Source organism: Phoxinus phoxinus, assembly GCF_949152265.1.
Source record: "Phoxinus phoxinus genome assembly, chromosome: 11".
Taxonomy (NCBI): Eukaryota; Metazoa; Chordata; class Actinopteri; order Cypriniformes; family Leuciscidae; genus Phoxinus; species Phoxinus phoxinus.
The window spans coordinates 26,057,829-26,072,002 of NC_136886.1; the positions used below are offsets into that span (position 1 = coordinate 26,057,829).

General features: G+C 37.8%; 1 protein-coding gene across 3 annotated transcripts in view; it reads right to left on the reverse strand.

Annotated features, from left to right (window-relative positions):
- Positions 1-11,860: 11,860 nt before the first annotated feature.
- Positions 11,861-14,174, reverse strand: part of drc11 (dynein regulatory complex subunit 11) — a 43,496-nt gene continuing 41,182 nt past the window's right edge. For all 3 annotated transcript variants that reach the window (XM_079627549.1, XM_079627550.1, XM_079627551.1), the window contains 4 exons: positions 14,006-14,092; positions 13,119-13,296; positions 12,720-12,958; positions 11,861-12,616 (listed from right to left, as the gene is read on the reverse strand). In XM_079627549.1, coding sequence (XP_079483675.1) covers positions 12,461-12,616; positions 12,720-12,958; positions 13,119-13,296; positions 14,006-14,092 — 660 coding nt within the window. In that variant the 3' untranslated portion in view covers positions 11,861-12,460. The remainder of the gene's footprint in view (positions 12,617-12,719; positions 12,959-13,118; positions 13,297-14,005; positions 14,093-14,174) is intronic.

The following is a 14,174-nucleotide window of genomic DNA, read 5'->3' on the forward strand; positions in this document are numbered from 1 at the left end:
CAACATTCCCAGTGCTCTGTTCACTAACGTATCGAAATTAAATTTCCTGAAAGTTGACCTCAAACGGCTCTCCGACACGTCCCAAAGCACATTTATTCAATTGCAATACGCATACTGACACCTATAAATACTGGTCAAAATAAATAAGTAAGTAAATAAACACATAGTCTAATTAAAGCGTTTTCTGACGCTATGGGATGGAGTAGGCCTAGACCCAATTCATTTTCTCTCTCAGTTAAAGAGCAGTCAGTTTGATTAACATTAATACCCGGGACTTGTCTTGTTATTGCTTGGCTAGACAAGACATGAAGTGTTCATGTGCCCTTTAACACGTGAAAACAACTACATTAGAACATACACTCATGTTCTCATTTATAACTTAACTTGTATGATCTTCCACTTCCGTGTGAAATATAAACTTTAAAAACCTTAGAACTTAGAAGTCAATGTGAAAGTAAACGTAATCAATAAAAACATGGTTAACATTGATTTCTTGTCTTTACAGTGTCTGAATAATGGTATCTTCATGGGGCTGTTTTTGGCAACTCTGAGAAAGAGCTTTGATGGATTTAAGAGCAACCTTACTGCCACCATTCAGTTCAGCAGCCTCATCAGTGGAGGTAAAGAAGAAGAAAAAACCCAGGTGACACACAAAATCACCTTCATGCGTTAAATAGAAATTTTTCTCCCAAATGAAATACAAGATTCATACTGTGTGTGTGTGTGTGTGTGAGAGAGAGTCAACGGTGGAGTTAACCCTGTACAGATATTCCTTTGATAAAGTGTCTTCAAGGATAGTGGAAACAACATCATTATGAGAAAAGGGCCACAGTTTGCTTAGACCTCCAGAGCTTTAATGAGTCTTTCTTTGCTAATTAGTCTGATACGAGCTCAACTACAGAAACCAGACCTTTCACTGCTGAAGTATGAGCCTGTGAAACACAGAGATTCCCAGAGCACTGTGGCACACATGAAGCAATTTGTTTCTTCTTGTATGTTTACAAGGTTAAGTGGTGTTTATTCAAAAATGCAATTCAGCATGATTAGCATGTTTTTAATTTCGGAATTAAGTTCATTTAAAAAAGAAAAATCACATTGATAATCAGAGTGATACAACTGTCCTAAAATCATATTAAGGAAAAGGCCTCATTAATGGAATGAAATCCCGGAAAAGAAAATCATCCGAACTAGTGACTTTTATTCAGTGATTCATCTTTTATAGTCGCAGTAAATGAACAGAAGTGCTTCACTTTTCATTATATTTGAAAATGTTTTGTCCATCGTCTAAGTCATGTGGTGTAGCAAGCCAGCAACATAGAAATATGCAGTAAAAAGCATAAAACAGGAAATTGTATCATAGAGAGTATCATGCAGACCCTCATGACTGTGTGTCATGGTCACTATAGTCTCTTCAAAATTCAGATAAATTAAGTTCTCATATTAAGTTTTTTTTTTTTGTCAATAATGGAAGGTAATGGTAACCCAAACCCAAACCATCACCAGTTCTGCAAAATCTTCTTTTGTGTTCCGTGCAAGAAATAAAAGTTTTCACAGCGATGCAATAGAAGAACCATTTTTTGGTTCCACACAGAAACATTCAGTGAACAGTTCTTAAAATAATTTGTGTGAAGAAATCTAAAGAGCCTTTTCTAACTGTAAAGAACCTTTTGTGGAATAGAACAGTTCATGGATGTTAAAGGTTCTTCATGGAACCATTGATGCCAAAAAATAACCTTTGATTTTATGAAATCAGGGTGAGTAAATTATTTTTTTTGGGTGATAACTTTCCTTTTGAGGTTTACACATGTATTCAACCTAAATGTCTATTGATCATTTTTTAAAGTTTTCTTATAAACGGTATAAAAGCTTTTCAAAAAACAACATGAATACATGTTTTTTATTTAGTTTGGACACTTATTTTACATTAACACTCTCCTTTGAGAAAGACAAATCAATCACTGCAGGCCTAAGCTTTGGATTTACAGATAACTTCCATTTCCTCTAAAACGTTTCTGTTTTCAATTCTAATTTTTGATGGGTAAATGGATTTTAATTTGGTAAAGCATGTTAATTGGAGAAGAATACACTGAAATTATAATCATAGTAGCCAAATTCACTAATAAATTATCAGGGTGTACTGTATAGTAGAAGTTTGTGAATGATGAGCAATTCTGTGGAAATCTGCTGAGCTCTCTATGGCCACATATTCAGTGTAGGGTTGGTCATCATAACTACATATGCTGGTTTCTTCGGCATGTCTGCACTTGCAACATAATGGATGAATCTTCCCTCTTGCCCTCATGTTCTTCTATAATAATGATCTCCTCCTAAAGACCATCTAATGCTGTGTCTCCTTTTTGCCGACATGCATCATCCCTTTATCACCTCTTACTTACAGAAGGATATATGGGGGAGTTAAATGTGTTTTTTTTGTGTGTATGAACATTTGCTTGGAAACATATGAGAATATGTGTGTAGACGTGTGTGTGTAAGTGCTGGTGTGTGAGTGAGCAGAAGGGGGAGTGTTATGGGCTTTTCTAATGTAGCTCTGCTGACAAGGGGGTGTGGATTCTGAATGGCTGTGGTTTGCAAGGTCACTGTGTCAGATTGGGTTCTATAATGTTTCCATGATCATAATAACAAATCCTCAAGGTTACAGAGCGTTGCTCTTGATCACTAGGGAGCGCAGGGGTGAAATACATTCAGGGGTCCAATATGCCACTCAGATCAGAATATGCAACCATCTACATTCCGTATGTTAACCGTTGTCCTTGAGCGCTCTACTCCCAAAAAATAGATGTTCTTGAATGGTGGGACGTTAACGTGTGGAACCTTCTGCACCCTCAGGATAGAGCTGGTAACATGGAAAAACTGTTTTTAACATTAATTGGCATACATGAATCTTGTTGTGAAATTGCATGGGTCTATTTATAAATTCCAGGTATACAGAAACAAGTCAAATTTAAGGTGCATGACTTTAGTGGGCCAGTTGTTATCTAGGCATTGGCAAGGAGAAATGAGACAGGGGTAGCGCCTTTACCCCTAGATTACATTTCAGGATTGGATCTAATAACTAAAATGATACAAAAGCACAGATAAAATAGGGCCATGAAAATATGAACTTGTTCCTTGTTAGGGGTAAATTGAACTATGTGGAGTAAATTGAATATATACAAATATCTGTCATGAAACTCTAGATGGCCCAAGCTGATGGTCATTTACTCAATCTGCTTGCAATCACATAATTCTCTATAGGGCACAGCTGATTGGTTCCTGCTGTTTTAGTAGCCAATGAGCTTGCAACGCAACCTTCAAATACTTGATCAGCATTTGCTGTAGCAGTTGCTAATTTCAGAAACCCTCCACCTTCCCCAGCTCCACATGTATAGATCAGCTACGGGTAATTCATGCCTGCCATATTGTAACGTAGCAGCGCAAGTAGCAGTAGTGCCATTGGCAGTAGCAAGTGATCAGCAGCAATAACAGCAGAAGCAGTGTAGCTAATTTTCGTTGTCAGATTCATTAAGGCTAGTGATGGGAAGTTCGGACCATTTTACTGACTCTCTTGTTCGATCTCGTTCATCAAAATTAAAGATTTTTTCTCGCTCGAGATTTCGTTAATTTAAGGGGCTTTAAATGTTATACTTTTAACAGGCAAATTACCCAAACACATCCAGCTATGCAATCTTGATCATATTCTGATCATCATTATAATGCAGTCAAAAATAGTTTACAGGGAACATAAATAATTACTTTACCTTCCAACTCTTTCATTCATTTGTCACGTGACAGACGCAATGAACGGATTGTTCACGAACGACTCATCACTTTTGACCCTTTGCAGGGTGTTTATTTGATGCTATAAATGAACTAGAAGGAAGAGATGATCGGTTCACAAGCAGCTTTAACTGATGCTCTACAGCGATCTGTCAGACACATTAAAGAGCCACAAAATGGTATTTATTGTTTACATTTCTTTTAAAAAATGACCAAATTTGAAAGGTGAGACTTTGTTTAATATGTTTAATTACAAAAGTAACCGAAAAGTAACCTGGTCTGTCCTGTCTGTCTGTCAGCGCGTTGTCAGTGTCCTCTCTGCTCCGCGATGTATTTTTCACTGCTTGCACATGGTGTGGCGTGAGAGCGGCGCTTGTCGGACATAGCGACGGGGGGCGGGTCTTCGCGAACGGTCAATTAAGGCCCTTATTTGCTTCAAATCGACGAACGAACTAATGTGTAGCCATTCCGAACAAAATCTGGACAAAACGAAGTTAGTTTGGAGTCCTTTTTAGAAGATCAAAACAGCTTTCTGGAAAAGTTCCCTCTGGCTGGTAAACGCATTTGTACTAGCCTAGGCTACTATTGGTCCGTGGCGATCCGAGGTAGCCTAATTGTGCTCTGAAGCTTCGCCTTCTTTGACGTGGAAAATTAATTTCTTCTGTCAATGTCAGATGTCTGTTAGTGAAAACATGAACACATTGAGCCGCTCCATAGTAGAAAATTAGGTTGTAATTCTAATGAAATAAGACACTGGCACTAGTTTTCATGTTTAATACTAAAACTGCTTTATTTTAAGCAATTTATTGTATAAAGTGCTGTAAATAAACATGATGTGACTACCAGAGTGCCGAATTGCAGAGCTTGTGCAAACATATCCACGTTCCATCAGATTCTTATGCTTAATTGAACAAAAATGCTTACTATTTTTTCATTTTGTTGTGTGATTATTATTTTATTGTGAGGAAAGTATGCAGCACATCTTTACATATATTCATATAAACACTACTCTCAGCAGTGTGGGTGGTGTCAGGATGTTCGCAAACAATATATCGATGCTCACATATTTCGAACTTCTTTTTACCCCTAAGCGAATAACAAAAAAGAACCGTGAGTAAATCGGGGCCTTTACCATGCCAAGAGAGTTGTCATGATAGAAATATACAGTATTTAAGGTTGGGAAAAAATGTTAAGAAGTCTATTATGCTCACCAAAGCTTGATTTATTTGATAAAAAATACAGTTAGAGTTATAAAGTAATATTGTGAAATTATTAGTATTAGACAAATGCTCAAGACTCTATGATTGGATAATTATTGCAGTGATTATTATGTTTCTAGAATGTTATATGTTTGGTAACAGTTACTCTAACCCTAATTGATGGAGTGTGTAGCTTTCATTTCTTAAACAACCATGTAGGAAGACATATCTTGGCTATTCTCCAGGATGACAATGCCAAGATTATTCAGGCTCAAATTGTGAAAGAATTGTTGGGGAGCATGAATAATTCTTTTCACCCATGAATCGGTACCTCTGAGTCCAGACCTTAAATTCATTGAAAGTCTTTGGGATGTGCTGGAGTAGAGTTTACAGAGTGCTGGACTCTTGCATTTTCAGTACAAGACCAAAAATGCAGCTTTTGATGGAAATAAATGTTGTGATATTATTTCCAATTTTTTAACTGTTGCTAAACATAGGCTATACTGTATGTATATGTGGTGTTTTTAATATGAAACATGTAATATAAACCATGTACAAATGCATAAGTCAACACCATTCCTGAGTATTTTCTTCTTAAAACTGCAGCGGACAGTCTCAAAAACACGGTTTGAAATCGCTGGTGTTTCTGACATCACAAACTTGTAACCAATCACGTCAACGTGTGATCGTCAATGAGTGGATCTTTGAGCTGGTGTGAGTGAGTGGAGGCGAGGCTAATTTGCAGATTCATAGAACCAAGTATACTGAATGAGGCAAGAGTTAGGCTACATGCTATTTTAAGGCAATATATTTTTTTCAAGGAAAGAACATTTTAAATATGTAATTTTGGTGATCAAAGATGGGTTTTAAGTGATAAAATTATAGACTACAGGGGGACTTCAAGAGAACGCACACACAAATCGCATGATATGTGCGTGCATCCGGTCTTAAAGGGACAGAATCCTAATAATCCTGCGACTGTCTGCGTCAAGCAGCAACCTTCCGGTCTCTCTCTTGAAACCAATACAGAAGTGACTTAAACAGCAATTCATAGCCGCTAGAGACAGGCTCCAAAAGAGAGTCAATCCCATAGGGGGTGTATTTTTGTATTACTCATCCGTTTAAATTATACTAAGCCTTAAAGTTCTGCATAATGAAGGGAGTGGCCACTTGAGTGACAGGTGGATTGCCGCTGCTGTCACTACTAGCCGTTTGTCTGCTGTCTGTTAGCTGTCACGTCACCTTAGCTAATCCCGTCTCTTTTATTTGCCCATTTTCGGTTATCTGGAATGACGAGATGCCAATGGCCGGCTTCGCCCCCACTTTGGGCTTCAAAAATGCTCTTCAGAAATCACGGGTGACGTCACAGACACTACATCTATTGTTTTATACAGTTTGTTGTCTGCGGTAGTTTGTTGTCTGCGGTTTTAATGTTAACCAAACAACAAAGAACAAAGAAAAAAACCCTCACTGCTCTTAATCTTTAAAAAAGATATGAAGACTGCAGTGTTATTTATTTGATTAGCATTATTAAATTTCAATATACCTAAAAACTATTAGACCTGCCTGAAGAGCACTGTTTATTTCATTTGTATGTATTTTATTGTATTTATTTGTGCTTTTGCCTTTAATTTGAGTGTTTGTTCTTTTTTTATTTTTTTATTTTTTATTATTTAATAGTTAAGCTATTTAGCCGTGGTACTAAATTGGATAGAAAAAATGTGAATCTGTGAACAAATTGTTTATGCAGATTGCCCACTGGCACATCTTACCCCACTCTTTCCTATTTATAATAATGTGGTACTCTTGTCTGTGCTTTAACTCTGCAGCTATTGACATGGGCCAGTACTCAGTCTCAGTGCTGGCCTGGCAAAGAAGAAAGCTAAAAATTGAATAAAGAGTTATGTGGATAATCACTTGTGCTTCTGTTTCTCAAGGGCGTAAAAGAGTCATGTTAGGGCTTCCCCACCCCTGTCCAAAAAGGCGGCAGCAGTGGCCTGTGATTTCCCAGATTCCCCTGCTGGAGCTTCTGACTGGGGCAGGCTGGTTGGTCATTATGTGACAGGGCAGTGGTGTAATTGAGATGAAGCACACCTGGACTTTAATCGCTCACTCACCTGGTTCAGCAGCCCCTCTTTGGAAGTAGCACTGCCTACCCCGTCACTCTCACTCTGAAACTGAGCAGCAGCATAAACAGCTCTGACATACAGACATTAGTTGACCTTTTAAAGTAGTCATAAAGGTGTAACCAGTCTGCTCTCCTTCCCAGGTAACTCCTTGCTTATAATGAGTAATGATTATCTGAAATGCCTGAGTAGCCAGGCCTCTCTCATCTGCACAAATAGCCTAAATTCTAGACAGGGTCTTACACTGTTTGTCAAACCGCTAGTAAAAAGCATGTTGTTCGGAAAAGTCGAACAATTGTAACTGTTCAGGAGACTCATATTGTGATCCTGCATTATGCAAACCAGGTTGAAGCTGAATTAAACCCACGCTGAGCAGCTCTGCTGAGTTTTTTTTTTAAATACTAGAATATGTTTAAATTAATCACTCTTGATTTGCCACATTAAAAAGTCAGACTAATTAACAAATGATTAGCAAATGATAAAGAATTACATGATGTTTGGCTAATTAACATAACATTAATTGCTTTGTTTTATAATACCCAGCTGGCTAATTGTTCTTTCTCTCTGTTCTCCATAATTATTCCAGAAAGGAGGTGACTGGGTTTTCTCTCCTCCCCACTGAGGGGTCTGTAGCTCACAGTTAGCTACCTTTCTAAGAAGTATTTATATGAGGATGGTACTGCCCAGTAGCGGCTCATGACTGTAAATTTAGGTAGGGCAGATTCTGGGTCTTAGCGCTAGTTTATGATGATAGACATTTTGTAAGCTTTATATTGTAATCTCTGAACACACCAACACTTTTAGCAGAGCTGCGTTATTCAGCCGGAGGGTGGCGCTCCAATGTTGATTGACAGGCTTTAAAGGGTTAGTTCAACCAAAAATGAAAATTCTGTCATAAATTACTCACCTTCCAAACCCGCAAGACGTTTGTTCAGCTTCGAAACACAAATGAAGATCATTTTAAAGAAATCTGAGAGCTTTATGTTCCTCCATTGACAGCTATATGCAACTGCAACTTTGACACTTCAAAAAGTTCAAGTTTTTTTTTTGGCTTTTATTCACATACTAAGCGTAGCGTCAGTTCTGGCAGGTCACGTTAGTCAAGCTCGCATCAGCTGACACACATCTACCTATAGGAATACGATGCCTATCACTATATACGGTATATATATATATAAGCAAGCTCCTTCAGTATTATCAGCAGCTATCGTGTTTCTCAGGAACGAAGTACCCTCCTCCATCCCCAGCTCCTCCTCTCGTCAGTCAGGAAATGGCATTCTGATTCCTCCTGAATCAGAATAAATTGTCGAATTATGTTGTACTTTAAAATCTTGAATTAATGATATCTGCAATACATTCATGTTGGTTCTGTTCTGTTTATGCTAAGGGCGGTTATTGCTGCTCTCCCTGCTAGGCTGCATGGATGCGCTGGAAGTTCTCGCCCAGAACGGAACCATACCGCCAATCCAAACTGTATGCTAACTGTCAATCATATTTGACGATAGTGGTCCTGACAGAAATAAACATTCATCAACTCACACATCATTTATGATAAATGGAAGCTCAAGCATGTTCGCTTGACATGTGAGAACCAATGAGGTTCATTTTCATGTGTTACGCAGCACATTTGAGCCAAGAACCAAAGAGGTTTGTTCTCACGCATCAAGCAGGTTCTGTTGAGCTTCTGTTTATGTTCGCTGATCAATGTTTATATGTGAATAAAAGACTAAATTAAATCTGTTCATCAAGCTTTCGTGTCTCTTCAGAATTTTTGGATTAAACCGCTCAATTCATATTGATTAGTTTTACAATCTCTTTATGAACTTTTTGAAGCGTCAACAAAGCACGTTTGAGCTTCCTCAAGAACCAATGAGGTTCATTCTCATGTGTTACTCAGCACGTTTGAGTTTCAAGAACCAATGAGGTTTGTTCTCTCGTGTCAAGCAGGTTCAGAGCTTCTGTTTATATTCGCTAATCAATGTTTATATGTGAATAAAAGCCTAAATTAAATCTGTTCTGTACACCAAGTCTCAGAAGAAAGTGAAACATTTTGTCTGAGCAAGTGTAAGTGGCATTTTTGCTGCCATAAACTTAAATGCTGAAATTATAAATCATTGTAGACTTGCCATAGTTTATCAGTGTAGAGAACATTGAACACTGTTTTTATGCTTGTTGAAAAGTGTAATTTTGTTCATTGCTACAGTATATACCCAAACAGTATCCATAGTTCAACTTTTCATGATTCAATGCTTGGGGTCAGTGAGATTAAGTGTTTTTGAAAGTCACCTTTGTTAAACAAGACTGCATTAATTTGCATGTATTATCTATATATAAAAAAAAGAACTGTAAAAACCCTAATATTGTGAAATATTTTATTTTAATATTTTTCAACATTTCATTTATGTAATGGCAAAACTATAATTTTAGCAGCAATTTCTACTGATTTGGTGTTCAAAAAACCTGCTTATATTGTTGAAATATTAATGTATAAAACAGTTGTGGTGACTACTATTTTTGTGAGAACTGTGATGCATTTTTTCAGGATTCTTTAATGAATAGAAAATTCAAAAGAACAGCATTTATTTGAAATAGAAATCTATCTATATTATTATTATCCTCTCTGATGATCTCCTTATCTCCTCTAGAGCAATACCGTAAGCCACCAATTCTTCATTTAATAAACTCTCAAGCCATTACAAAACAGCGCTCTATCTCATATACATTCCCAATGAGCAAACGGTGCACTCTGCACACCGGGATGTAGTCAAATGTGACAGCTTAAGAGAGGCTATCCCGTGGGTCAGTTTCCCAGATATATCTCCTGTCATATGGCTTATTTGGAAAGCTCACTTTAAAAAAACTCCATTAAATCAGGGACAACTTCTTAATGGCTCTGTCTCACCCTTCCGTCCTTAGGCCAAACCTAGGGTTACTAAAGTTGTAAAGGCAGGGGCAGGCTGCATCGCTGTAAACAGTACCTCAGAGGTCAGCGCTTGCTGCAGGAAAGGCAGTGCTGCATAAGAAAGCCCAGGACCCTGGAGCAACAGGACGGGGAAATAAATAGTAATTGCAAAACAATGGTTAAAAGGCTCCTTGAAAGGAAGGAGATGCTATACTTTATTTGACATCAACGGCCACAGGGCGAGAAAGGACTGCGCTCAGGTCTCAGTGAGACAAAAAGATGCATCTGACTAATCCAATCTGAATAATGTTTAATTATTAGCACTCCTGAAGGGGAGAAGTGTGTAGGGGGAATGACCTATGAGAATAATGTACAGTCAAACGAGGCATTTAATTAAAAACAGTATGAAGAGCACTGCGGGAAAAGATTACTTCAAATCCTCTTTTTATTTTCGCTAATTAGGTGTGCAAATATAAGCCAGTGCACTTGGGCACGTGCATATCAACATCTCACATTTAAATGAGCAAGTAAAGAAAAAAAAAATACTCCTCTTAACATGTCACCCAGCTTTAGGGCTCTTTTTGTTCTTCGGGATAGATGTAGCCTACACACACACACACACACACACACACACCTGATTAATGCAATTAGATGTGAGCTGAAGCTACAAAGAGCACATTGAGGTGACTGTGTTTGTCATGCCCTATAAACCTGGTGAGGAGGAGGGGATCCGGTAAGATCAGAGTCGAAGAGTGGGATAAAGATAGAACAAGGCAACCCCCCCCCCCCAAATACACAAAAAAAAAAGGAGAGGGGAATTTACCAAGAACGACCTCGATTAGCTGTGAGGGAGTCGATGATGTTGCAAACAAGGGGTTGGAGACATTACCGAGAATGAAGGAATTTCAAATAGGCATGGCTCCCGTGGGAAGATTGTAAAGGAAGGAGGGAAATGGGTCAGCTGCTTGGCAGAGCAGGCGGTCTCATAAGCAACCTGGGCAGAGATGTCGCACTGCAGCCCGGATGGCAGACACAGTTTGGCTGAAGATTACATGGGACAATTAGCTCTCTGATACTGAGAGTTTCCATATGATGAACCTATACAGTTTTATATTTATACTATAATAGTATAACCATATAATACTGCAGGTTCCACGGAATCATACACTCTAAAAAATGCTGGGTTGTTTCAACCCAATTTTGGGTCAAATATGGACAAACCCAGCCATTGGGTTAAAATTTTAAATTACATTCAACCATCAACCAAACGTTTGGGTTTGTCCATATTTGACCCACAATTGGGTTTAAACAATTGTTCAGAGTGTATATAGCATTTTTCAGAGTGTATATAACTCTATAATTATATTATATTATACCCCACAAAATTGAAAAAAGATGTGCACGGTTAAATCATTTATAATAAATTCTGCAATATCTCATTTAAAAAAAAGAATTGTCAATTTATATTTTTTAAATGGTGACTAACCATTTTCATAATTATTTTGTACTAACTGCACACAAGGTCATTTGACAACCATGGAGTTTGTCAACCACAAAATGCACAAATCCTTTTTTGCCTTAATTTTAATGTTCAAAGGTATTTTGTCTTAATTTTAAACTGGATATATATTATTTTATAAATTTTTTTTTTTTTTTTTTTTTTTTGCATGCAAAGTGTGCTCGTATTGTTTTTCTCTAAAAATAATTGCACCTGGTTTCTATACCATATATTGCTATCCAATGCAATTACATTTATACCTTTTTAAGTGTGATTTAACTGTGCAATTTGCAAACATGTTTATAGGCTACTGTCTCAAAGTCTGAATGCGCATCATTTCAGGACATTGACAAGAGAGAAGATTTCAGGTTTGTCCTTTAATGGCTGTCTGGCTTCAAGTCAAGTTCAACAATCACATTTTAATAGATCAAATTGTAAAGTAAAGCAAAATAAATATTAAACAACACACCCATCTCTGTACTTCATCTAGTAAACAGCTTGGAACAGTGTCCAAGCTCTTGTATCAATTGTGAGAAGCTTCAGTTAGAGGTATAATGTTTTATGTTCTCAGTACTAAAAGGGTCTGCTAGTCTGACTCTATCATCGCAAAACAATTTTTTTCCCCAATGGGAAAAAGACAGGCCACTAGATACCAAATTAAAGTAAGAAATATCATAATTATCCCAAAATACACATGATACTTAGAAAGCACACAGATGAAAACCAACATAATCCAAACTGGTTGTGGAATGAGTAGAATTATTTAGTAGAATAAAAAAAAAAAAAAATAAATAAAAAAAACATAAAGTAGGCTACTAGTTGAGAAACAATGGAAAGGATTACCGGTAAACACGGAAGTAGACTTTTCATTGGGAGATGTGCTGATGCTCTCTGCTGGCCAGAAGATGAACTGCAACTGTATTTTTATTTAGGGTCTGATTGGAGTGTCCATTTGCTTTCACTTCTTTTTCTTTCTCTTTTTATTCTTCCCCTCCTTCCCTTTTGTTTGCAATTTTCCTCCTTTTGTTTTCCCTTTCTTGAGATCTGCCTCCTCCTCACTGGCCCTGGCCGCTCGTGCCCTTTTTTTGCCCAGAGGTGTCCGGCTGTACCACGTCTATCAACGCAGAAACACAAACATCATCTACAGTCAGTATGCATACGTATAGATGGGTTCAACACATGCATCCCTCCAGAAAGCATCCTAAAAAAAAACTGACCTTAAAGGCCTCCTCCTCTTCTTTGTAGACCGGGTCTAGCCTTGCAAGAGGTGGGATGAACTCCACAGCAGTCAGGGGTCTTTTGGTCTGCTGGTTGAGGCGATGAGAGTTTAGGACCGTTTGGATCGCCTGAAGAATGTGACCCTGAGTGTAACCATCTGTAACTTTAGCTAGAGAGCTCAGGTCCAGTTTAGGGCCCAACTGAGCACCACCTGCTTGGAGCAGCTCCTTCCACAGAACTAAACATAAAAGATAAATTAATATACACAATAATCTAGACATTAAAAAAAGACATGTTGTATAATGCAAACTGTAATTATTAAGAACGATAAATGTGTTAACTTAATATGTGAAATCGATCTCAGTATATATTAAACACAAACATAGATGATTACTTACTAAATCGTGAAGCATAATCTGGTCTAGGGATCAAAATGATCTTCTTGTAAACTTTACAGAGAGGTTTGATGTCTGCATCAAAAGGTCTGCGTGTCGTTCCCACCACTAACACACGGTCCTCTGGTTTAATAGATTTTAGGACCTTCGGCAGGTTTTTCTTTAGTCTTTTGGGTTCCATCTAGAAATGAACAGAATTAAGAAACAGCTGAACTGAAGAAAACAATAGTCCTGCAGGGATGACGCAGATTTGTAGACAATTTTAGCACTTCTGGTTCCATCGTCCCAATTCTTGTCAATGTTTTGTTGAAATATGGTCTGTGGATAACACAAGCTTAAGATATTTCCATGTTTTATTCTATGACATCAATAATACCCAATGGTATGTGAAACGGCGGTTGTTAACAAGTGGCTAAATGGGACTACAGAGGTTGTCGGGACATTAAACGTCATCATTCGAACAGGTAAACTCATCTACTCACAAGTCCCCTTTCACATCCTCATTGTGTTTATAATCACGTTCTTGCAAACTATTCTAACTCGAACTTTATGGATTTTTTAAAGTGAGTTTTTGTAAGCGCAATGGAACAAAACATGCAAGAATCATACACTTTCATCACTGCAGCAGCGCTCCTTAATGTTAGCACATACAGTATATCTACATCTTTAACCACCAGAGGACAGCAGAGTCCACCACCTCACAGTGACAATGGCTTTAAAAAAGAGCTTTTTACTTTATATTCATTGGATTTTGTGAATGAAGTGCTAAACAAATGAAGAAGAATATCACCGTTTATGGTCTGGTATTAGACTTGTATGTATGCTTCAAAGTTGTGTTTATTTAGTAAGTGTTCTAATGACTGTGAGTATAACTGTGACATGCGGCAAACCTCTTTCTCCAGCTTTGGAACTTTCTTGTAGAATGTTTTCTCAGCGTCGCCGATCCAAATGACTGAGGGCTGCAGCTGGCGAGCCACCTGCCAAAACACGACAATGTTCCTCCAACGCAAGCCAAACGGTACAACAACCCAAACAATCATCAGCTCACACAAACAATCA